At 44.9% G+C, this 26,537-nt stretch overlaps 1 protein-coding gene across 1 annotated transcript in view; it reads right to left on the bottom strand.

The window, feature by feature from the left end:
• The window catches only part of HLCS (holocarboxylase synthetase), a 125,219-nt gene extending 105,141 nt beyond the window's left edge, over positions 1–20,078 (bottom strand). Inside the window, exons 1-5 of the mRNA XM_018555167.1 lie at positions 19,998–20,078; positions 14,537–14,884; positions 10,394–10,537; positions 5,426–5,588; positions 822–1,747 (exon numbers count right to left, since the gene is read on the bottom strand). Coding sequence (XP_018410669.1) covers positions 822–1,747; positions 5,426–5,588; positions 10,394–10,537; positions 14,537–14,761 — 1,458 coding nt within the window. The 5' untranslated portion in view covers positions 14,762–14,884; positions 19,998–20,078. The remainder of the gene's footprint in view (positions 1–821; positions 1,748–5,425; positions 5,589–10,393; positions 10,538–14,536; positions 14,885–19,997) is intronic.
• Between the last annotated feature and the right edge of the window lie 6,459 nt (positions 20,079–26,537).

Genomic DNA, 26,537 nt, shown 5'->3' with positions numbered 1-26,537 from the left:
ATTCCTTCCTGCCAATCGGTATTACCAGTCTTCCAGGTTGAATGATGGTCAGTGTCGTTCAACCCATGTCTCCTTTGGCACAGATTGCTGGGAGGTCCTTACACTGAACAGAGCACATGTAATGACAAATGGATGCGTTGTTTAGTGCATTAGTACTCTGAGCCCAGGCTGCATGATGATGCATCCCGGAGAGTGGGCCCATGACAGCCTTGGCTCAGAGGACCAATGAACTAAACTACGCTTTCATTTGTTGTTACATGAGTCCTGTTCAGTGCAGGAGAAAGGACTTCCCACTGATGCTGCCAGGGGAAGAACCGGTCACCGGTTACTAGTGATGCACCCATACCGATACTAGTATCAGTGCCGATACAGAGTATTTGGGCAAGTACTCGCCCAAATGCTCCGATGCCCAGCCCGATACCCAAGCTTCCGGTATCAAGAAGCCGGGCAGCGAGTCATTACACGCTGCCCGGCTTCCTGATTGACTGGAAAGCCACTTGGTGACGAGGGAACATGGAGCCTGCTTCCCAGCCAATCAAGAAGCCGGGCAGCATGTAATGACTCGCCGCCTACGTCCCGATTGGTGGAGAAGCTGGCTAATCAGAAATCCAGGCGTCGAGTCACTACCCGCCCCCCAGCTTCCTGATTGGCCAGAAAGCCGGCTCCATGCTCCCTCGTCACCTGGCGACGAGGAAGCATGAAGACGGCTTCCCGGCTAATCATGCTTTTTCAATTATGCTGCTTCAAGAAATAAAGAAAGATGTTCTCTGATGGCTCATTTCCTAACATATAAACTCTATGAGCTAAAGGGGAAATTATACCTGGCAAAGGACAGCTTCTCCACTGTTGTCTCCATACACTTGACGAACCATCATCAGGTCCTGGCTGTCATTGTTTAAGCGCCCCCATCCATCCACTTGATCACATGACTCTCCCAAGCCCTCCTCATACACAAACCCACTGGCCATGACATTGAGGCGAAGTTGCGTCCCATCGGGTCCATCAAAAACCAGGTCTTGAACTGATCCCAGAAGTTCAGATTTCTTTTTCAGGACTACATTGCCAAACGTAAATGAGGATGCCAAGCCCAGAATCTTCCCACCTTTCTCCAGGTAGGAAGTAAAGAGTTTGTGAAGATTGGAAGGTATGGGTTCCTCACCCGTTAGAACCAACAGCAAGCAGTTGTCCCCCCATGGGGCTGTGAGAGCCTGTTCCTCAGGGAGAGGGTACACAACATACCGACAGGCATCAAAGCATTGGAGGAGCACTGATTTGACTTGTTCAAACTGTTCCGGAAGTGAGGGGTCACCATAGATGAGAACATTAGGTGGCTTCCCACTGACATTAAGATTTGAGGTCTCTTTGGGATGACCCCCATCGGGATAGTCCTCCCAGCTGGTGTAATCATCAGGAAGGTCCGGAATGTCTTCTGCAGAGGCAAATTTGACCGACTCTATTGTGCAGTTCTCTAGTTCAAGGCACTCGTGGCAGCTGGACAGGTGAAGATGAAGATGTTCACCACTAGCTTCCTCATTCTGTCCCCGGCCTGTTCTCCTATTTACATTGGGGTGTTCACTGATATCGTCAGGGTTCTGCATTTCCGTGCTTTCAGCCACCCCCATGTCCTTTCCAACCGTCCTATCAAAGGTAAGATTCAGCCCAAGGGCAGCCTTCCTCTGAGCCAGATATAAATGACGGTTATCTGAAGCTTCTTCTTCAGTTGTAGCCGTCTCTCTTAGGTGCACAGCTAAAAGAGGACAATACCACATATTTTAACACAATGCAATTAAACACAAAATATGCAGCTAAAGAAAATCTAAATCCCAATCTTTTTTATTTTAGTTGAGGATAGAGTAGGGAAGGGTTAAAAGTAGAGGTGCACCGAAATGGAAATTTAAAACTGAAACGAAACCGAAATAAAAATCGCTGTCAGGCCAAAACCGAAAATGTTTTGACGTACGTCCTTGGCAGCGAAAGGGTTAAAATAGAAAAAGAGATTGAGGTCCTCAATCTCTGTTTCTGCAGCCCCTGTTATCAGTGAAAAGGAATCCTCTATACTGAGTGTTCCTGTTCATTCATATCTTGAGGACAGAGTATGTTTACTATAACTACAACTATGAATGAACAGGAGGTGATGTAGATCACTTCCCATTCATTCATAATTAAGGATGTAGTAACCATACTCTGTCCTCAATTATCTACAAACACTCAGCGATCACTGATCCCCGACTGCTTGTACCCCCTCTCCCTCCTGACACGCTGTCACAGGAGGCTGAGCGAGCTGAGCAGGGAGGAGAGCGTAGCCTCCTGTGACAGCGCTGTCTCTGCACACACACCGCTCCACCGGACTGTGATAGAAGGCTGAGCGGTGTGGGAGGAGAGACGCCGGCCACTCACAGCGTTGCTCCCGCAGCGCTCGGCCGGCTTCCACACTTTCTCTCCTCCCCTCTAGGAGGCAGAACAGCGCCCAGCGGAGAGGAAAGAAATCAGGGATGCGCCGATGTATCGGCACAAAAATGCCACTTTCGGCACTTAGCCAAAAGTGCCATTTTCGGCCGATATGTTTCGGCGGCCGATATATCGGTGCATCCCTAGTTAAAACCTTTCAATTTTTTTGTAATTCGTGCACCAACTTCACTTCCTGTAGTGTAAACACAACAGGAAGTGAGAGAAATCCACTCTTACAAATGTCCCCAGAAATAGACTTTCCGTATATTTTGAAACCGAAACAAAACAAAAAGTCAGGCCGAAACCGAGATTTTTTTTTTCTAACCTTTTTAAATTTTAAGATTTAATTTTTATTTTTTCAAAACTTTTAATTTGTTTTATATAAAAAAAAAAATGTGTTTAATAAATATTTGTATTTTTTAATTTAACTGTTGGGGGCTCTGAGGAAATGTCAGGGGGCTAAACAGACCCCTGATATTTCCCTTTTAAAATAGAAAAAAAAAGAGATTAAGGACACAGAGTCCTCAATCTCTTTTTCTGCAGCCCCTGTTATCAATGAACAGGAATCCTCTATACTGAGTGCCCCTGTCCATTCATAACTTGTGGAGATAGTATGAGTTACTATCTCCACAACTATGAATGAACAGGAAGTGATGTATAGCACTTCCTGTTTATTCATATTTTGGGACACAGTAAACATACCATGTCCTCAGTTATTTACCAGCAGTCAGCGATCACTGATCGCTGAATGTTTATACTCCGCTCTCCAACCTGACAGCTGTCACAGGAGGCTGAGCCGGCAGTGTTGTGGAGATAGTATGAGTTACTATCTCCACAACTATGAATGAACAGGAAGTGATGTATAGCACTTCCTGTTTATTCATATTTTGGGACACAGTAAACATACCATGTCCTCAGTTATTTACCAGCAGTCAGCGATCACTGATCGCTGAATGTTTATACTCCGCTCTCCAACCTGACAGCTGTCTCCACCTTATCCTAATCTGTCACATCCTCCTGTGACTTCGCAGCTCACAGCACTCTCCTCCCTGCCCAGCGGCCTGAACGTTTCTCTCCTCCCCCTGGATGCTGCGCTGTGTCAGAGGGGACACAGAGCAGTGCCCAGAGGGGGAGAGAGAAATAAGGCATGCACCGCAATTTCAGCCGTGAGATGGTACTTTCTGTCCAATGTGCCACTTTCGGCCGATATGTTTCAGCGGCCGAAATTTCTATGCCTCCCTACTTACCGTCTATTCCTGTTCTGGTGACAACTTTAAATTCTAGATTTCCCATCACTTTCTGTCCCGCTGACAATGGTCACCAGGACAAACAGAGAGGGTGAATCTCCTTAGCAGGCATCACATCTCACAGTTTTCTTAAACAAAAATTTTTGTTAAACTGTTGCTAAATTTCTTACCAAGAAAACCTGTCAGTAGCAGCAGCACTTCCCACTGGAGGCTGACATTGCTTCGCTTATGCCTTTCGATTAGCAGCGGTGTTGTCAGCCTGCCTCATGTGCTCCTTCAGTAGGTTGGTGAGCTGTCTATCAGGTCTGCAAGAGGCATGTGCAGACCCGATAGGCAGCCCAATGGCCAACTGAAGGAGTGCACACAGTTGGCTAACATTGCGGCTGCTATCCACAAGGCAGAAGCTTAACATTGTCAGACTGCAGTAGGAAGTGCCGTTACTGGCAGGATCTCCAGCTCACACAGCAGAAACAGAGACAATCACTGTGATCACATCAAACTCACCCATAAAACCTTCCGGGATCCGAGCAGCTTTTCATACTGAATATGATGAAAAACCAGCCCGGAACTATTAATGCTTAATCATCTGACCGAAATATTTCTGAAGAACTGGAATTCGGAGTGTCAGATTAACACACAATGCAGCAGTGTGTGCGCGACTGGGGCATCTAACACAAAGTGCGATCAACTGATTTCATGGCCTAACCCTGAAACAGTCTTTGAGTGTTATGAAAGCCACCTATGCATGAATGTAGTAATGTTGAAAGAATGTCCAATCTGCGGCCAGGAGGAGGAAACAGGGGGAAAAGTGGGCAGAGAGCAGCAACCTGTCATAGCCAATCAGATTTCAGCCTACAGTAGTCAGAATGATTACAGGTGAATCCTGATTGGTTGTTTTGGAATACTGCATTTTATTTTCTTCGGAGCTGATAGTGTCCCATGTCTCAGCAGCATTAGCTCTTATTGGAGTCATATTAGGTTTTGAATGCTGCCTAACAAACAAATGCCTGCTTCCTTGTAACTAGAGGTGCACTGATACTGTTTTTTCGTTATCGAGTACCGATATTTTTCTTTCAGTACTTGCCGATACCGAATACCGATACCGAAAGTCCCATTAAGGAAGACGGGCACAGTGTAATGACTTGCCGCCCGGCTTCTTGATTAGCCAGGAAGCCGACTCCATGCTCCCCTGTCACCAGGTGAGAAAGCGCGGAGAAGGCCTTCTGGCCAATCGGGAAGCCGGGGGCGGGTAATGATTGGACAGCTTCCCGACCAATCAGGATGCTTCCCAATTGGTCGGGAAGCCAGCTCCCCGGTGATTAGGAGTAATGGAGCCAGATTCCTGGCCAAAGGTGGGGATACGTAATGACTCGCCGCTCGGCTTCCTGATCCGGTATCAGGATAAGCATCGGGAGCATACAAGTACTCGCCCAAATACTCAGTATTGGCACCGATACAACTGTAGCATCGGTATTGGTGCATCCCTACTTGTAACATAACGCCGCCCCACAAGCATCACAGTCTCTGCAGGCTGTCCCAGAATTTAAACTAAATCTCAAGGTTCGGCGGACCACCTAAATTCCCACCATCGGGTGCTGGATCACTTATGGAGGGGAAATTGGAAATAAAAAGTCAAGCCTTCTCCATTTGTGTACATCTATCACTAATAGTCGAGAACCAGAATAAAAATTTTCACCAGATCATTCAGCATGAAAGAAAACCTAACTTACAAGTAATCTTCTGCGGCAGTAAGCCATTGTCCATCTGCAAGCGATCTTCCATGAACGCTATGCCAAGCTCGCTGAAGTTGTCTACGCTGGCTTCTGCCAGTAACCTCGAAGAGTCTTCATGACACAGAGCCAAAGGGAGGCAATACTCAGACAGATTCCGAACCTGGAACACAGAGAAAATGAGACGACTCATTATTTATTACAGGTATTTATATTGCACCGACAATCTACACAGCACATTGCATTCTATACAGTCACATTAGTCCCTGCCCTCAAGGAGCTCACAATCTATGCCCCCTATCTCACATACATACATACTGTACATACATATTAGTGCCAATTTATACAGGAGCCAATTAACCTACCAACAAACCTTTGGAGTGTGGGAGGAAACTCACCTGCACATGACTGGGTGTACAAAGTGAACACAGCTTTACCATATTAACTGAGCCAAGTGAAAACACACTTTGCAAAGTGAACATGCTTTAATTTCCTTAGCAAACCAAGCCAACTCTGTTTGTGTACAATACTAAGGGGTGTCTCTATAAAATGTTCATAGAGCTGTTCGCGTACATCTGGCTTTTAGATTTGCACTGCATTATGGCCACTATATAGAGCCAAAGAGAACAGGAAATTCCTATGCTCCTCGACACATTATGGCCACTAGATGAAAATTCCTTTGCTCCCCCCCACTTTATCTTCAGGCATCTTCAGAAAGACCTATTTACCACCTACGGAAGTCCCAGCCCAAAGGAGCTTTAGAACCAAACTTTCATCAGATACTTTCATCTTTCTGCTAGAGAGTGTTCCAAGTGAGAACTTAATTCTGGACCCGGCGCTGTGAGGAAACAATTCCGACTTGCCTCTAAAGACAAAACATTTTATTTTAGCTTTTGATAGTAAGGAAGGGTTAGAACCACTGTTACGTTTTTATTGTTGTCTGTGTTGTCTATGATCAGCTTTAGCAAGGATTGTTTTTAACCTCCCTGGCGGTATTCCCGAGTGTGGCTCGGGGTTAATTTTAATTACCAAAAGCGGTAACCCCGAGCCACACTCGGGATTACATAGCGCGTTAATAACCTTGCCAACGATCCCAGCTGTGTCCTCCGGCCAATGCCGGCATCCGTCTTCCGTCCCTTGCGAGCGTTTGCGTCGCAGGGGGCAGAACCGGTGTTCTATCGAAAGCTCCAACTGCCTGACTTCCGGTTTAGTTAGAACGAAGAGGTTTGGGCAAGAAAGCTCTTCTGCACGAGCACCAGCCGCGGCATTGCCCTGTACCCATACACCACAGCAATGAAGTATTAAAATGAACTAGGATCACAGTAATCCAGCAGGTTATTAATCTCCGGTGCCCCACTCAAGCGGCGGCCATATTGAGTGGGGCAGCGGAGATTAATAACGGGCTGGATTAGTGTGATCCTAGTTCATTTTAATTCTTCATGTGGTGTATGTGTATAGGGCAAAGCCGCGACTTGCTCTCGTGCAGAAGAGCTTTCTTGCCCAAACCTCTTCGTTCTAACTAAACCGGAAGTCAGGCAGTTGGAGAACTCGATAAGTTGGAACTTTCGATAGAACACCGGCGGGAAATTTAAAAGTAAAAAAAAGAAACAAAAAAAGGAAATAATCAGACCGCCAGGGAGGTTAAAGAACAGGAAGTAAAGGGAAAGCTCCCCAATGAAACACAAGTGACAATAAATATGACAGAGGTTTTATCACCCACTCTATGCCTTTATACTATATAATATACTTTAACATTGTGCTGTCTTTAAAAACATATCTGATATATAGGTTGAATGAAAATGCCGGTGATCATAAAAGGTTATCAAATCCTGTGGCATTCTGAATGCACTGGGACATCTTCATTGTGCGTCCTGAACTTGACAAGCTTAAAAGGACACTCCTGCCTAAACTGAAGTGTAATCTTTGAGATGCCTACAGGAAGCAGAACCTACCAACCCAGTACTTCAGTTTTTAATTCAGGCATATTGCTGTAGTGCACTAGTTCAGCTTAATCCCTTGGGTTGATAACTGGTGATCCTGGAACATACCTGCTGTTGATTCTGGAATACACCTGCTAGGGATCCTGGTACAAGTTTGATGTCCCTCATATATAGAAGTTTGAATATGACGGGTGATGCAAGAAGCAGAAAGGACATTGTAAAGCACAGTTATCAGGTAGTACACTCCTACTGCTCACCTACTGACCCCGTGAGATGGTCTGTGTAAGATGGGGATGCAGTGTATAGCAGAGAACTCGCTATATGTCAGAAAGATATATATGGGAATTTGCATTGAAAAAAAACGCAGTGGATTCTAATATACAAATTTTTCAGTCTACTGAAATTCAAAAGCAAATTCAACAACCATGAGACAAGAATTCCTCTATATCTCCTCCTTCTGCAGAGATAATATCCTCTGGATTGTGTCGCCATTCTGCAGCCAAGTGCATGATCCATAACCAATAATGTCAAGACATAAGTTGTAGAACAACCAAAACAAGGAGGAGGAAACCTGATCAAAGCCTTGTCATGTCACGCTGAAGACCAGGTACAAGACAAGCTTCCCAGGCAGTCAGGCTGAAAGTAAACAGGAAAATCTCTTCCTGTGACTCGATAGGGATATAAGCAGGTAGATGGATAGAGGGATCAAAGCAAAGGAAGCAAGCCTGGCTCTAAACAAGAGGATTTCCCACAACGGGCTCCATTCAGGGGCCATTGTGTCTGGAGAGAGGGCTCTCCTCTCTTGGCTAGACACATGATAACCCACAGTGCTTTCTTTGTCCCACTTCTGCAGCAAAGGACTGGACAGGCAACCCCAGGGCGAGAGAGTAAATAAACCAAAGCTGATTACAAAGTCATCGAGTCATGACGAGCCTTCTTCAGGTCCCATGGACTAATGGAGTACCCGACTGCTGGGTAGTAGTTGCTTATTAAACTGTATGTCAGGGCAAAGTGAAAGGAAAACCCATGATAAAGCGGACCTTTACACTCAAAAATCAAATTCTACCAATGCATCCCTCTATGTATGATGATTAATAATAACATAGACATGTCAGGTGTAAAATGCTGTGATTGTGAAATACTTACACTTGCAGAGTATTCACTTCCTGCTTTGAAAGGGCAAAATGACTTCAGTTTGCCAGAGCAATACACACTGGGATTGCCTTGTCATCAGCAGAGTATTGCTGGGAAATCTCATCTGTAATCTCAGGGAAAGGCATTTTCCTCCCCTGAGATGATGTGCATGGTTACATGTCTAGTCCTTCACAATACAGTGTATGGGAAACAATGCTTCTATGAAGTAGGGCTTGGACAATACAATGTATGGGAAACAATGCTTCTATGGAGTAGGGCTTGGACAGTACAATCTACGGAAAACATGGCTTCTATGGAGTAGGGCTTGGACAGTACAATGTATGGGAAACAAGGATTCTATGGAGTAGTTCTTGGACAGTACAATGTATGGGAAACAAGGCTTCTATGGAGTAGGGCTTGGACAGTACAACGTATGGGAAACATGGCTTCTATGGAGTAGGGCTTGGACAGTACAGTGTATGGGAAACAAGGATTCTATGAAGTAGGGCTTGGACAGTACAATGTATGGGAAACAAGGCTTCTATGAAGTAGGGCTTGGACAGTACAATGTATGGGAAACAAGGCTTCTATGGAGTAAGGCTTGGACAGTACAATCTACGGAAAACATGGCTTCTATGGAGTAGGGCTTGGACAGTACAATGTATGGGAAACATGGCCTCTATGGACAAACCTCTTCGTTCTAACTAAACCGGAAGTCAGGCAGTCTATGGAGTAGGGCTTGGACAGTACAATGTATGGGAAACAAGGCTTCTATGGAGTAGGGCTTGGACAATACAGTGTATGGGAAGCATGGCTTCTATGGAGTAGGGCTTAGACAGTACAATGTATGGGAAACAAGGCTTCTATGGAGTAGGGCTTGGACAGTACAATGTACGGGAAACATGGCTTCTATGGAGTAGGGCTTGGACAGTACATTGTACCGGAAATAAGGCTTCTATGGAGTAGGGCTTGGACAATACAGTGTATGGGAAGCATGGCTTCTATGGAGTAGGGTTTGGACAGTACAATGTACGGGAAACATGGTTTCTATGGAGTAGGGCTTGGACAGTACATTGTACCGGAAATAAGGCTTCTATGGAGTAGGGCTTGGACAATACAGTGTATGGGAAGCATGGCTTCTATGGAGTAGGTTTTGGACAGTACAATGTATGGGAAGCATGGCTTCTATGGAGTAGGGCTTAGACAATACAGAGTATGGGAAGCACGGCTTCTATGGAGTAGGGCTTGGACAGTACAATGTATGAGAAACAAGGTTTCTATGGAGTAGGGCGTGGAACCCAACAAGACAGTATAACCCAGAGGTTATGGTGAAAAAGGACTAAAGGAATCAAACAGTCCCCACTTTTTTTCAGTGCATACCACAGTAAAGAAAAGAAGAATTCACATGTCTCACTTTGTAAAAAATGCTACAATGAGAGAACTATTCCTAATTTCAGGACAGTGAGCAAATCTTTCCTTTATGCCCCATGAGCCAGATGCAGAACCAGAGCCGCTAGTGTATATTGCAAGTATAGCCTAATATGATAGAGCCATTCATTCCTAACTGCCTACAAATATTTCAGGCTTTTTGGCCATCATCAGTGGAGTATACGGAGTAAGGCTTGGGACCCAACAATACAGTACAACCCATACAAGTTATAGTGAAAAGGGCTATTTATTACAATTAAAAATGTACCAAAAATGAAGGATAAGCTGTGGATTTGCAGAGACAAATTCAGACAAAATGTTTACTATATAGAAATCCCCACTAATGCCCCCCCCCCCCTTTTCTGTTTATATGGGGAAGAATTCTGCCTATTCAAACGTTGAGCTGAAAGATTTACACAACAAGAGTGGAAACTAAGACACAAAGGACAGCAAAGCAAAGGCTCACCTTTTTGTTAGAGTGTGATGCAGCTGATAAGGTCTCGCTGGGTAATGAGACACTCTCAGTAATAAAGGTGATTTGCCTGGCCTCTAGATCTCTATCGCTGGGAGATCCAAGTAACAGCTTCCACTTATTCAAATCTTCAAAGCACTGAAAAAAGAAGGGGACATCAGAAACACGCTGTTCATTAAACTCAGGGACTCTTCACCAATGTTACATTACATCAAACCACACAGGTATGCAGTAAAACACCTCAACATATAATATATTGTAGCTTTACAGTCCTTAGATGTGGTGGGTATATTAGTCTTTTTTTACCCATATTTTCACCTGTTGACCCTGCCAGTAACACACTTCTTGTCCCAGAGAGAGACAACGCTCAGTCACTGTACTGTATCTATGGAGGAACAACGTCATCACCCTAGGACAGGAAGTGCTAGGGATTTATGGATACCGAACACCTCCCTTTGCTCTTCTAGTGATATCAGGGGAAGGAGTTCTGTGGTTCACATAATAAACTGGGCAGGGCTGATGTTTTGGAGCTGCATTGCTGCGTCTGGCACGGGGTACCTTCAGTCTGTGTAGGGCACAATTAAATCTCAAGACTATCAAGGAACTCTGGAGCAAAACGTACTGCCCAAGTTCAGAAAGCTCGGTCTCAGTCGCAGGTCATAAGTCCTCCAACCGGATAATGACCAAAAAGCACAGCTAAAAGCACCCAAAAATGGCTAAGAACAAAACATGAGACTATCAAAGTGGCCTTCCTCATCTGAATCCTAAAACATTGGAAGGGCTGAAACATGCGGTCTGGAGAAGGCACCTTCAAACCTAAGACAGCAGGAGCACTTTATCTAGTGATATCAGGGGGAGGAGTTCTGCGGTTCACAGAATAAACTGGACAGCGCTGATAAGACTGCAGAGTGCACAGGACAGCACTGGATTTCTGGCAGCATCAACAGGTATTTTTTTTGCACTAAATTGAACAGACACAGACATGGGCAAAGTTGTTGGTACCCCTACAGCTCATTAAAACAATGCCTCAGTCAGCTAAAAACTGATGAAATTAAAAGCAGTGGCCGCATGTTTACCTGCATGCCTTTGGCATATGATAAAGTAAAGCAAAGCAAATGCGATTGCTTATTCTACAAAGATATTCTAACATGGCCTGGACAGATTTGTTGGTCCCCCGAGAAAAGATTATAAATAATTGGATCATAGTGATATTTCTGTAATTAGTATCACACACATCTTCAATCTTGTAACCCGTCACTCAATCTATTTAAATAGAGAAAAGTCATAATTCTGCTGTTTGGTATCATCATGTGCACCACACTGAACATGGACCAGAGAAAGCGAAGAGAGAGAGAGAGAGAGAGAGAGAGAGTTGTCTGAGAAGATCAGAAAGAACATTTTTTACCAGCATTTGTCAAAGATAAAAGTTATAAGATCATCTCCAAGCAGCTTGATGTTCCTGAGACTACAGCTGCAAATATTCAGAAGTTTAAGGTCCATGGGAGTGTAGCCAACCGCTCTGGACGTGGCAGCCAATAGAACATTGAACAGGTGGATAGTGCGAATTGTAAACAAAGAGCCAAGGAAAACTTCCAAAGAGATGTAAGCTGAAGGTCAAGGTACATCAGAGACTGACTGCCCAATCGATCGCTTTTTGAGCGACAATGGGCTCACAGGACGAAGATCCAGGAGGACTGCACTGTTGAAAGAAAAATGTAAAGAAAAGCCAGACTGGAATTTGCAAAAATGCATATTGAGAAGCCATGCCAATGCTTCTGAGGGACAGCTGAGACAAAACTGGAGCTTTTTAGCAAGTCACATCAACTATATGTTAACGGATGAAAAAATAAAGCTTTAAAAGAAAAGAACACCATACCTACTGTGAAGCATGGAGGAGGCTCAGTTATGTTTTGGAGCTGCTTTGCTGCGTCTGGCACGGGGTACCGTCAGTCTGTGTAGGGCCCAATTAAATCTTAAGACTATAAAGGAACTTTGGAGCAAAACATACTGCCCAAGTTTAGAAACCTCTGTCTCAGTCGCAGGTTATAAGTCCTCCAACAGGATGGCCATAAAGCACAGCTAAAAGCACCCACAAATGGCTAAGAACAAAACATTAGACTATCAAAGTGGCCTTCCTCATCTTCAATCCCAAAACATGGGAAGGGCTGAAACATGCGGTCTGGAGAAGCCACCTTCAGGCCCCATTCAGGCCCCATTCGCGATATCGCGGCTTTTTACCGTGCGATATCGCTCTTCAATGCATCTCAATGGGGCAAATGGTCCTGCTGTCGCGGGTCGTGTGTCGCTACAGCAGGACCCTTTTTGGAGCGGATTTTGCCGCGATTCTCGCTTGCTCAATGCAAGCATTTGCGCGATATCACGCGACAAATCGCGTGATTTTACGCAAAATCCAAATCGCCCAATGTGAACGGGGCCTCAAAGCCAAGACAGCGGAAGCACTTTACTTAAGAACAGTGGGCCAAACTATCTGTTAGCAGGTGCAAAAGTCCCATTGAGAGCCACAGAAATTGCTAAAGGAGAACTATGAGATGAGTGATTTCCATTCACCTCATAGTTCTAAGCCGACCTGTGACAATGAGACTGTCACAGGTCGCCTCAGTAGATCGGGAGGTGAGCAAACACATACCGGGTTCCCTCACCTCTCGATCCTGTCACGGCTCTCTGCCGTGACAGGGGGAGGGGCTGGATTCCCCTCTTCCCGATCCGATCTGCCAGCGCTCACTGGCGGAACGGACGGGGAGGGGGCGGGTACAGCTGGCTCTGCCTCTAGATAGGCAGAGCCAGCTGTCACTCACGTAGCTGGGCGGATCCCGTCATCTACATCGGGATCCGCTCCAGGTGCGGCGTCTCAGTATACCGCGAGCTGTAGGTCGCGGTATACTGAGCTTAGGGTAACAGGAGGACGCTAGTTTGTGTCCTCCCGTTACCCTAAGGAGAACTATGGGGAAAAACACTGACCCCATAGTTCTCCTTTAAGGATGAAATAAAGAACAGATGCCAATTACTTGTCAGTTGCAAGTTATTTCAGAGAAAATTGGATGTTCTTCTATTTTCCCGGAAGGGTGCCAACAATTTGTCCAATTATATGCTTTCAGTGGTATATTTAACATAGTATTTAATAGACTAAAAAGTACCAAATAAGAGAAGTTCATTGTTCGGGTTAACATACACATTAAAGTAACCTATACTTTGTATATTCAAGGCAAAGTAACAGGTGTCCTTTAATCCCCTGTCCCTTCCCAGCACATATTTACCTTTTCTTTACTTCTGCGGCTCACACTAAGTATTGGGAGCCAAAAGAGAAAAAATATCCTGTACTTCTGGATATGAAGAAGCATGTGAGCAAGACCATGTGACAGTGCTGGGCCAATCAGAGGCGATAGCCTTTTGTAAGCCTCATCTTTAAAGACCTGAACAGAGCGGTGGTGGAGGGAAAGAAAGGTAAATATACAGTATGCTGCTGGGGGCGGGCTAAACTAAAACAAACCCATTGCTTTTGCACTGTATGGGAAAAGTTTCAAACGAGTATTTTACCAATCAGGCAAAGTAAAGGGTTGACATAACAGACTTCCTCCTGCTGTAGATACTTACCATTCCGGCACTCTGCTGCCATCCTATATGCTCGCCAGAGGCCAGTGAAATACTTGGTACTTTCAAGCATGTGACTTCCCCTCATTCCTCTCATGATGCAACTCTCCACACCAGAACATCCAACTGAAAAGCTAAAGCACTGTCACTCCCGGGCAGGGGGAAAGACCTTTGGCCTGTGTAAGCGCAAACTTATAGCTAACAAAGGGTTAATTCTCTATGCTCTGGCAGGCGAATGAGGTGGTGGAAGAGCGTGGGGAAGGCAAGTTATCAGTATTGGATGGGGCAGGTTGGAAGGTACATTGGTTATTTTGCCATAATATGCGTTCATTTTAAAGTCCAGGTGTAGGTGATGCATAACCAACAAAAGTTTGGAACACGCTGAAACAAAACTATAGTGGACAGCAGAAAAGCAAAATAAAAAACTATAAAGAAAGAAGAGTATACACAGAAGAGTTAAAGTGGAAGAACCCCAAGAATCATGGGCCACCCTAGAGGTTGGATTTGCAAGGTGAAAACAGAAAATACCTGGGCACTGTCAATGAGAAAGGCTTTGTTGCCCAAATGCAGGTAGAACTTATCCTCGCCGGGTCCCTGTGCTCCGCTATGGTTCTTTTTCCCGGTTTCCTGAGGATGGGTGCAAAACGTGAAGGAACTGGTCCTATGGAACTGGCGCACGCAGCTCCGGATCAGCAATGCGTGGGAGGAACGGTAGCGCAGCCACAAGTATACGTAGCAGAGGGTAATGAGCATGACGTTGAATGGTCTGGATGATGGAGGGGAGGGCGTGTCAGTGCCCTCAGGTCAGATGCCATACGGGTGACGGATGCCGGAGCCCAGAGGTTAAGCGTTCCTTCTATCCACATCAATCCTGCTCTAAGAAACAGAAAATGTAAAAAATTATAATGTAAGTCGGTCCAAAGGATGAAAAGCTGTTCTAAAGCTGACACCTAACACAGTATCTCATGTCTAGGAGGGGACGGGCAGGTTAGAAAACTGTTGGCTTCACAATCTTTACCAACAGGTAAGTATAGCAGGGGCCATCCCAAAAAAACAATTCAATCCATATGCAACCAGGCAGGTCCTCATACTACGAAGTTCTTGGTGGATCAGAAGAATATTCTACAACCAGTTTGCACTGCGTATGGCCAACAGACAATGGCAAGACCTCTCTGCAGTGGTTTGTGTCTTCGTCTTCGTCTAGGTAATCAGAACGTAAAGGACATAAATAATTCTCTTAGATTTATTATCTCTGCTGCCCCAATGCCAGGTTCCTCAATGCGCCCCCCTGTATTCGGGCTGCATAAAAGTGATCTCGGCGACATCGCCTAGATCACTTGTACAAAACAAGTGGCAGCTTCCCTGCAGTACATTTAGCCCTTTTTGATCACATCAGGGCTAAATGTAGAAAACAACTACCCGCCCGGCTCCCAGAACTGCATGTCCTGGGCGTCGGGAGATAGGAATTTCACACCCCTGCTGCCCCTCTACTCAGTGCTGCCCCAACGGCAGGCCTTGGTTGGCCTTGTGGGAAATCCGGCCCTGGTCATGCATCTCTAGCGTCTCATGTAATTTTATGTGCGGCCCTTTGGTGATATCAGGGGGTGCACCTGAGACCCCTATAACTGGCCATACATGGCTTACATTTCGGGTGACTCTTGTGCATCAGCTGGAACTTAAGTAGCTCTGTCTGCCCCACCCAGCTCGACAAACTTTTTTTATAGAGGAACTCCAAGAGTTGTAAAAATTAACCCTTTCAGTGGGGCTACTCCCACTTTGCAAAGGGTTAACTGCCTATTTTGGTCTAGGGCCTCTATGAAGTAAGTTGACCACCACTGCTCTAGGTCTATGGGCAGATAACACATACCATTTCCTGCAGTAATGAGGGCATAAGCGAAGTCAAGGGTGTTCTCAGCTACTCAGAGGGCACAAACGTGGGGTTCATAATCGCAGTCCCCTCCGGACTGCTAGTATTTAGTGGCACTAATGTGTAAGGGGTTGAAGCCCCCATAAGTATGTGGATTGGAAAAGGAGACGAGGTCTCACTAAGAGCAAAAGCCAGTAACACATCTGACATTCTTTTTTTCTGGTCTGACCACCAAGAGCTCCCTGAAAGGAAGATCAAGCTAAAGTATGCACAGATATCTACCAGTATACTGGAGAATATTGTGTGCAATGTGAACCATGAGTGACAATCAGAGGTTTTAGGAAACATGATTATTTCAAGGGATGGTCAATGTCCTTTTTATGCTCGCTTTTACCAGGCTGTGTATGGTCAGTCCAAGAGAGCAGGAGGCTTCGCATGTGCAAGACTGGAAAAATCATAATTGATTTGATTGGCTACTACGGGCAGCCTCCCCACTCTGATAATCACCTCCACTTCAGCGTTTCTACATCAATAGCTGATTCCTGTACTCCGGACAACAAACGTTCCATTTCAAATGATTCTGTATATATAAGTTACAAACATGGCAGCAAACTAAACTATTACTTCACTATACAGCTACACAACGATCAGCAGGCTTCCATGTGTAAATGTAACCTTTAGTCATTTATGCTGAACAAAAAAAAATGGCGGGGGGCATTTATGGGGATAAAGACATGATGTTTATGACATCAATCTGTGGCACAACATGGCCTATCCATCTATTAGCAATTTCTGCTAGTGCCCAAAAAGGGGGTATCCTTCCCACTGACCACCAATGTAAGGAGCATTATTCCCACTGACCACCAATGTAAGGGTTTTCCTCCCACTGACCACCAATGTAAGGGTGTACTTCCCACTGGCCACCAATGTAAGGGTGTACTTCCCACTGGCCACCAATGTAAGGGCGTCCTTCCCACTGACCACCAATGTAAGGGTGTCCTTCCCACTGACCACCAATGTAAGGGTGTCCTTCCCACTGACCACCAATGTAAGGGCTTTCCTCCCACTGACCACCAATGTAAGGGCTTTCCTCCCACTGACCACCAATGTAAGGGCTTTACTCCCACTGACCACCAATGTAAGGGTGTCCTTCCCACTGACCACCAATGTAAGGGTGTCCTTCCCACTAACCACCAATGCAAGGGTTTTCCTCCCACTGACCACCAATGTAAGGGTTTTCCTCCCACTGACCACCAATGTAAGGGGTTCCTCCCACTGACCACCAATGTAAGGGTTTTTCTTCCACTGGCCCCGAATGTAAGGGTATTCTTCACTGGCCCCGAATGTAAGGGTATTCTTCCCACTGGCCCCGAATGTAAGGGTATTCTTCCCACTGGCCCCAAATGTAGGGGTATTCTTCCCACTGGCCACCAAAGTAATGGTATTCTTCCCACTGGCCACCAAAGTAATGGTATTCTTCCCACTGGCCACCAATATAAGGGTATTCTGCCCAATGAACACCAATTAAGGGTATTCTTCCCACTGTTTACCAATGTAAGGTGTTCACATGACATAGCACAGCCTATCCCTCTATAAGGACATCACATGACATAACACAGCCTATCCCTCTATAAAGGACATCACATGGCTATAACAGTTATGTCCAAAGTCCAGCCCACGGGCCAATTGCGGCCCGTGTTCCGGTTTAATAGGCCCCACAGGTAATTTGGCAAAATCTATCGGTTGTGGCCCCCAGTGAATCCCGAGCGCCGCTCAGGACCCCTGGGATCTCTGGATCTCTCAACGCCGCGGAACTGCACGTCCTCAGTCGGCGTTCTCGCGATCTCTCGGAACGTCGCGGGATTTGGTGCTTTCCTTCTCAGTGCGCGTAAGGACAAGACTAAGTGACTCTCACCTGCGTGACATTTTGCGCATTGAAACCACTGCCTTTGAACCAGACCTAGCCTATGTGCTGCAGTCCAGATCTCAGTTTCACCCTTCACATTAGTGCAGGCAAGTTTTTTCTTTCAATTGAGATGAATACATTGTAAAATCTCAGTTAATGTCAGTGGGTCTAAATCAGTTATAAATATATTTGGACACAACGTGTATACTTGGTGTTATGTTCCTGTTCATATTTTTTGAACTTAAAAGTTGACAGACGACCTTTATTACCAATAATATGTCATGTACCCCCTACAATGTTCCTGACATATATTTCGGCTTCCTGGATTTTTTTTTCATCTGGCCTTCAGATATGAAAGGCAGAGTGATTTAACACCTGTTTGGATCTGTCATCCATGTGACAAAATGAAAAGTATGCCGTTTGCAATAAACTTTGCATAAAATAGTTAATTTGCATTTAATTTTAATGGTTCAAAGAATGTCAGGCAAAATGGTCGGCCCTCACGCATGTTCACTTCATCAAATCTGGCTGTCTTTGAAAAAAGTTAGGACACCCCTGATTTATAAGAACATGGGGACATCATGTGACATAATACAGCCTATCCATTAACACAGCCTATCCCTCTATAACAGCGGTTCTCAACCTTTCTAGTGCCGCGACCCTTTGATAACAAAGTCCAAGTTGTGGCGACCCCTAACAGCAACATTATTTTTGTTGCTCCTCCATCGCTGTAATTTTGCTACCAATAGATAACTATTAGATAGCTTTCTCCCGGAAAGGTTTACTCTGCTCGATCAAGCAGAGTAAACCTTTCCCTGCTCTGGTTTTTTTTTTTTTCTGACATCGGAGCCGCCGGCCGCCGTCAGTCAGACAAAAAAAACAGCATAGGAATGCATAGCTAGATTCCTATTGGCTATTTCAATTTGCAATATCCATTAGCAAGCTGGCTTTCGCACCCGCCCTCTGCTGCTGTCAATCACTAGAAGAGGACCTGATGGAGAACTTCAGGTCCCCTTCTGCTGATTGACAGAAGCAGAGGGCGGGTGCAATAGCTAGTTTGCTATTGGCTATTGCAACGTGAAATAGCCAATAGGAATTTAGCTATGCATTCCTATGCTTTTTTTTCTGCTTTTTTTCTGACTGACTGCGGCTTCGATGTCATAAAATAAAAATGCTATCTAATAGAGGGAGACTCCCGGAGCGTCCGGGAGAGTTGGGATGTCTTTAGGTGACCCCTGGAAAATCGTCATTCGACCCCCGACGGGGTCGCGACCCACAGGTTGAGAACCGCTGCTCTATAAGGACATAGTGACATGAAATAACACAGCCTATCCCTGTATAAGGACATAGTGACATCACACGACATAACACAGCCTATCCATCTATAAGGACATCACATGACATAACACAGCCTATCCCTCTATAAGGACATGGTGACATCACATGACATAACACAGCCTATCCCTCTATAAGGACATGGTGACATCACATGACATAACACAGCCTATCCCTCTATAAGGACATCACATGCCATAACACAGCCTATCGCTCTATAAGGACATGGTGACATCACTACGACTTGATACTACTTTAGTATGAACTGATACATTGTAACAATACTATGAGATCAGATTGGATCAGAAATACCGACATTGTGAAATGCTGTCGGCCATTATGGAATAGTTATTTCATTTATCCAGGTTCAGCCATTTACCCATCAGTGTTGGCACTGCAAAGCCGGGGGTCCTGGCACAGAGCGCCTGCTCAGATTGTCACCCTTCACAGTGACACCAAGGGGGCACAAGTCACCAAGTGCCTCATACCACACTGTCCAATACTGATTAACCCACAAAATGCCTCCCTGTACTGTGTAGGGTGACAGGTACTCTTGGAGGAGGACCTGTCATCAGTAAGAATGACATGCAAGACAGCAGAACAACACAGCACCATGTGATTTCAGAGGAACATGGGCTCAGCATCAGCACCAGATTTATTCCATGTCACACCCACTGATGACAGGTCCTCTTTAAGTAAGCCTAGCAACTAACTTGAATACATACAGGTGTCCCATGCTGCAGTAAGTAACATGCTCTCTGTGTTATTAGGGACGAGGGCACAGCATGCACTCCTTGAACCCAGGAATTGCCCAGTTACCCCACAACCCCCCTCCATCACCTCACCCCAAACTGTCAGCCATGACACCACACATAACTCACATCCACTCCTGTGGAGCCTGCACGGTGACATCAAACACTACAAGCTGCCGCACACTAGCCTGCTGAGTCCGGCCAACCAATACACGTCCGCCAAAGGCACGCGTATTCTGAGTGGGCGCTTCTCACTTTACCTCGGATTGGTCGCTGTGTGACAGGGGGCAGAGATCCTCGCTTGTGATTGGATGAGGCGGCCATGCCCACGTTCTCGGCTGAAGCCGAACCCGGAAGTGAGGGGTGAACTGCAGCGGCCAAATGCAAGAGCTGTCCAGGGGGGTTCCCAGTGCAGGAGGGGAACCCTGGAAATGTCCATGGACCTTAACCCTTTCCGACCCTGCACCTGTACAAACTCCTTTATGGGGTCACTTTTACTTGTCAGCTATGGGCCTGTTAACTTGGCAATCATTTTGTCATTACTTTTATATTACCTAAGTCATATATTTAAAGATTTTTGGATAACAAGGACTTTTTGGCAATATTACATTTAACCAATTATTTTTATGTAATCTGAAGATATTTTATACTTTTTAATAAAAGTTGTTCCCCATCTAACCCAAATCAGTCATTATTAACTCCTTCCTCCCCTTCTCCCTTTAACCCCTTACCACAGAACATGTGCATGTATGTGGAAGTACAGCAGTGGTCTTTATTGCAGGTTGTCACATATATGCATATGGCCAGGGCCGGATTTACTCTCTCTGGTGCCCCAAGGCCAGGTTCCTCAATGTGCCCCCTTACCCCATGCAGCCCTGCAGGCTGCATACAAGTGATCTTGGCTTCCCCGCTGTACATTTAGTTCTGGTTGCCCAAAGCAGGGCTAAAAGTAGAAAAGAACTAAGCGCCTGGCGCCTGGAACTGCATCGGGAGATAGGAATTCCACAACCCTGCTGCCCCTCTACTCCCTGCTGCCCCAAGGCCGGGCCTTGGTTGGCCTTGTTGGAAATCCGGCCCTGCATATGGCCATTGTGGCTGTTTGTGCTGGGAGCACGGTCAATTGCACGCCCCCAGCGCTGTGACTGCGCTGTCAACGACAGCTCCTGGTCACTTAGCAACGATCGTTATCACATGATCAGCCGATTAACAGTAATCACATGATCATGAAGCCCAAGAGGACACCTCCAGCGTTACAATCCTCTTAGTGGGCTGGGGGTGGTGTTATCGATGGAAAGGGGTTAACTATTAGTTTTATATGTGAGCAATTACTGGAGACAAGTTTGTTTTTGTTTTTTTGGAGAAGGGTAGATAGTAATTGGTATAGTGAAGGTGGTGCTAGAACTTTTTGATCTGCAGTAAAACCTTCATCTTATCTCTTAGTTATCTTGTTTGCCATTTCAAAACGTCAATATAATGGAAAAGTAATGGTAAAAAAAAAACAATTCTGGGTTTAACCAATCATGTTTTTCCATATAAATTCTTAATGTGATAGTAAACTCAGCATCACTCGGCTATAAATCCTCAAATCATCTCTGAATTCATGCTGACACTGTCTTTCCACCGCTCCAAGCTCCCTCCCATGATGGACTACAATCTCATGTTTAGTTTACTAATTTGTATTGAGATTGTAGTCCATCACAAGAGTGAGCTTGGAGCGGTGACTACTTTACAACACACACAGGGACCATGTGGAACAAAAGTAGCCCCCCTCCAGAAGGAAGGACTGTGTCAGCACCAATTCAGAGATGATTTGAGGATCTACAGCCGAGTGATACACAAATAAGATACATTTCTGTTAATAGTTTAAGTCCTTGAATGTATTTTTAAGTTTTAATTACTGAGTTTAGTGTCACTTTAATGGTCGGCATAAATGGAGGCGTGGCAGGGGTGTTTCCATTTCCTAAATACATTGAGGGGAATTTATCAAAAGTGGAGCAGCTAAAATCTGGAGCAGTTGTGCATGGCAACCAATCAGCTTCTCTCTTTCATTCTCAAATCTTAACTGAACAAAACTGAAGAGAGAATCTGATTGGTTCTCATGCACAACTGCTCTAGATTTTAGCTGCTCCAATTTTGATAAATTCCCCTCATTATGTTTTAGTGCAGAATGATACTTTTGGTTAGGGATGCACCGATACTGGTTTTTCGGTATCGAGTACCAGCACCGATATTTATCTTTTAGTACTTGATGATAGCGGTACTTCCACTAGCATGGAGCTTGCTTCCCGGGTAATCAAGAGGCCGGGTGGCGGGTACTGACACGCCGCCCAGCTTATTAATTGCTCAGGAAGCCTGCTCCATGCTTTTTGGCCGGCTCTATGCTGATTGGCTGGGAAGCTGGCTTCCCAGCCAATCAGCATTCAGCTGACCAAACAACATGGAGCTGCTCTTTCGGCCAATCAGGTAGCCGGGTGGCGAGTCATTACCCGCCACCCGGCTTCCTTATTGGCCAGGAAGCCGGATCCATGTTCCCTCGCGGCACTGTCGGTCAGAGGAAATCTCCTTCTGACAGAAAGTTCCGGTATCGGGGGTAAGTATCAGAGCATTTGGGCGAGCAGGGCCGGCCTTAGGCCTTTAGGCGCCCTGTGCGAGAAAGTTTTACAGTGCCCCTGTCTATAAAAATAAAGTATCCGGTTGTCATGCCGATCCCTTTTTTCATCTAGAAAAGTAAAAATAAAAAACAGAACACAAAACCCGGACTACGTGTAAATTAATGAATCTGAATATACGAAAAATATATTCAGGCGCATAATCATTTGTTTGAGAATGTTGGCCACCGGCGTGTTCTGTGGTCACGTGCTGTGTTATATGACATCATGCGCCCTGCCTCCAGAACACGCCAATGGCTGAATCCAAAATAGCATAAAAATGTGTTTTGTTTGATGAAACAAATGAAAACTTTTTTAGTTTTCGTTCATTTCATCTGAAATTAATTTTTAGTCTCCTCGCACATGTCTAATAATATATGTGTGGGGGGGGGGCGAGGGGGGCAGTTTTCACTTTTAAAAAATAATTTTTAAATTTTTTATAATTTTGTTTCATAATTTTTTATTTTTTTAGTATTTATTTATATATAAAAGCTGAGGAGTAAAGTCCCTGATACACAGTTGACTAGTTGCTATGGGCAGCAAATGAAATAAATGTTCTCTATAACTAGAAAACCAGGACATATAATTTATTCTATATTATCCATAAAGGGTTAACAGCACTCTCTAAACTCTGCAGCAGTAGATCTCAGTGCCTGTACCTGCTCTCAATAGTAGTCTATGTCCGCCCTCTCTGTGCATTTATTTCTTTTATATTCTGACGACGGCCGCTGTAAAAAAAACGATAAAACAGAAAGGGCACCTCCCTGAAATGAGACGGGAACCTCCCTGAAATAAGGTTTTGCAGGTTGGGATGTCTGCCTGTGCGGCTGCGCACCCCTAAGGCCGGCCCTGTGGGCGAGTACGAGTACTCACCCAAATACTCAGTATTGGCACCGATACTAGTATCAGTATCGGCAGGGCCGGCCTTAGGCCTTTAGGCGCCCTGGGCGAGAAAGCTTTACGTTGCCCCTCAGTGACCACACCCCTCAGTGGCCACACCCTTTTCGCCCTTGTTGCCATGGCGCCCTGTGCGGCCGCACTGCTCGCACACCCCTAAGGCCAGGCCCAGAGTATCGGTGCATTCCTACTTTTGGTACAAATAGTACATTTTCATAGATATCTGTACATCAGACCAAAAAGCGGGACAACTGAGGAAGAAAGAGGATCAAAGGAATTTGGTTCCAAGTGACAGTCCCCCTATATGAGGAACAGTTGCTAGGAAGGCATGTGTGATCGCCCTTGGTCCTCTATGACCTGATTGAAAGGGCAATGCACATTTTTGATTTATGTTGTCCTTTTCCTATGACCATATATTTACCTTCGCTGCTCCATTCATTGCCAGGAGCCAAAGAAAATACTTCCTGGTACGGAGAAACATGTGATTGGCCAATCGGTGCTATGGGGGGAATTTATCAAAACTGGAGCAGATTTGCACTGCAGCCAATCAGTGCAAATCTGCAGATTCTGTCTGCTCCAGTTTTGATAAATTCCCCCCTGATAAAGTCAGTTTCTCTCTCTCATTTTCAAATCTTACTTGAGCAAACTGAAGAGAGATGCTGATCAGTTTTGATCAATTCCCCCCTATAACTTTACATTACATAGTCAGACATCTCAACTCTCAATGGAAATGAGAGGGACACCTCCCTGAAAGTGCTTCTTTCAGGTTGGGATCCCTGCATAGTACCGTGTAAACTAGGACACTTGCCACTTGTGGCTTACACAAGGCGTTCAACCACAGTCCCGGTGATTGAATGGAGCAGCGAGGGAGCAAAAAAGTGAACCCGTTGTGAATAAAGAAAACCTGTTGAGAAGAAAATAAACCTGTCGCTTTGTGCCAATGCCCAGGTTCACTTGAAATCAGCACTACCCGGCGCCCATATTTATCGAGCCCTGAATCAAGGTGTACATTATCCCACAAATAACCTGTGCTCGAGTTGCTACAATCTTTCAGTGGATCTCTATCAATGACTGTTCTCTCAGGGAGTTCATGTTTGTTTTCCTGTTAGCGCTCTGTATATTATTCTCCTCCCCATCATGGTACTATAATGACATTACGTTCCATATCTCCATCGATACCCTTGGGGTCTCAGTCCAGCAGTGACAGATGGATTAACCTGTAGTAGCTCTGCTGGGGGTAGGGCATTGCTGTGAGTTAATTATCTACATTGCCTTCACTGGGAAGAGATAAGGGCTCAGATAACAGGGATTCAGGCCTGAGGTCCCTGGCTGTAGCGTGTGAAAAGGTGAGGTTTGCCTGTTGATAAACATACGGTGGTGATGAGATGCCAGACTGTCATTGCCCGAGTCAGAAGGTGACATCTGTCTTATCCTTGACAGGTACAGTTCATCCATTGTGTCCACTGTCACTATTAATTTTCTTACAACAACTATTATTATTATGGTGCCCAACTGATAACTTGCCGGTCTGATATCGGGTATACATGGTTAGAATTTTGTTCATATGAAAAATCTGGTCGGAACATTCGATAATGCCATCAGAGACTTGGCGAAGTCATTTTACTTTTTGGGGGTTTTAACATTCCATATTGGAAATAATTGGAATTTCCCAAAACAAAAACCACGTTCATTGCTCATGAATTTCATCCATTTAAGAAAAACATTTCCATCCTGCTCCTTCAATTTTTTTCCGCCACTGCAGTTGAGAACCATCATCAATTTGACCCCATTAACTACTAGGTAATCAAACGATCTTAAAACATTTTTTTTTGTATCATTTTTTTTTTCCTATAAATTTTTTCTTTTAAATTTCAGTACAAAGAGTTGTACCCACCCGGACTCGCAGGCCCAGGTACATAAGAAACAGTCAAAACACATAGCAAGTGAAAGACATACACAATAGAAAAAGAAACGCAGTAGCATCCTTAGTTGGTTCCAGGTGAATGCACGTGAAGGGAGAATCCCATGAACTTTGTAAACTGGTCCAGGAGACCTACCATCGGCAACCATGAGGTAAGCTAGCCGAATATACCCCTTTTGTCATTACAACATATTTTTTTTAACAAAATTCCGACCATGTATACCCAACTTGACAGCTGTGTGCATGTAACCTTAGGGTCTTCACCTCAATAGTATTTTATCTGATAACGAGAAATAGAGAAGTAAAAGTTTCCGGTATTCTGTATATCATCAAAAAGAAAAGATCAAAAGATACAAAAATACTCAAAAATATAAATAAACAGAAACAATTTTATTGAGATTACCACTGGAAAAATCTTTAAAATACATATGCAGTATATGCTAATAAAAAACAAAAATCTCCCTCTAGTTATTTTTAAATTAGCATATACATGTATATGTATTTTGAAGAATTTTCTAGTGGTTATCTTAATTTTAGCCTGGGTAGAAAAGCCTGGCCCCTGCCAACATGCTGTAGAGAAGGACTTTTGTTCACTGTGAAAGCAGTGGTCTCTGTGCAGAGGTCTGACACACTCCCACTGAGTCCCTGCACTGCACAGCCTTTACTTTACAGGGAAAATGTCCCTCTTTGCTACAATGCACACAGGCTGCAGCCCTATTTATTCTTATGGATGAGCAATACTCCACTGGATGGCTGGAGAGCACAATGAGTGAGGTTCATCCATAGAAATTAATTGGGTATCGAAGAGGGGGATTGGCAAGATATCTGGTCTCGTATAGCTAAAAGTTCGTTCAACACTCGATCGTGAAATCTGTTTACAAGGTCCTCATGCGGTGGTACTGGTACCTGCATGAATAGCCAAAATAATACCAACATATAGCGATAAACGTTTTGGTGGTTGGGACCAACTGGGGGATGTTTTGCACATTTGGTGGACATGCCCCAAATTGACTTCCTTTTGGTCCAGGGTTTATGACCTGATATACTTCCTTTTATGTTTCTGTCCGTAAAGATCCACGTGCGGCTCTTTTACACCACAAAATTCCTGGCCTTTCATCCTCCCAACAGACATAACTTACCTATCTTTTTTTGGCCGCGAAGCAGGCGATCACTAGGGTGTGGAAGTCCTCAAGGGTCCCCTTT

The sequence above is a fragment of the Nanorana parkeri genome, unplaced genomic scaffold, assembly GCF_000935625.1.
Source record: "Nanorana parkeri isolate BGI_ZX_2015 unplaced genomic scaffold, ASM93562v1 scaffold186, whole genome shotgun sequence".
NCBI lineage: Eukaryota > Metazoa > Chordata > Amphibia > Anura > Dicroglossidae > Nanorana > Nanorana parkeri.
This window is presented reverse-complemented; position numbering and strand designations above follow the sequence as displayed.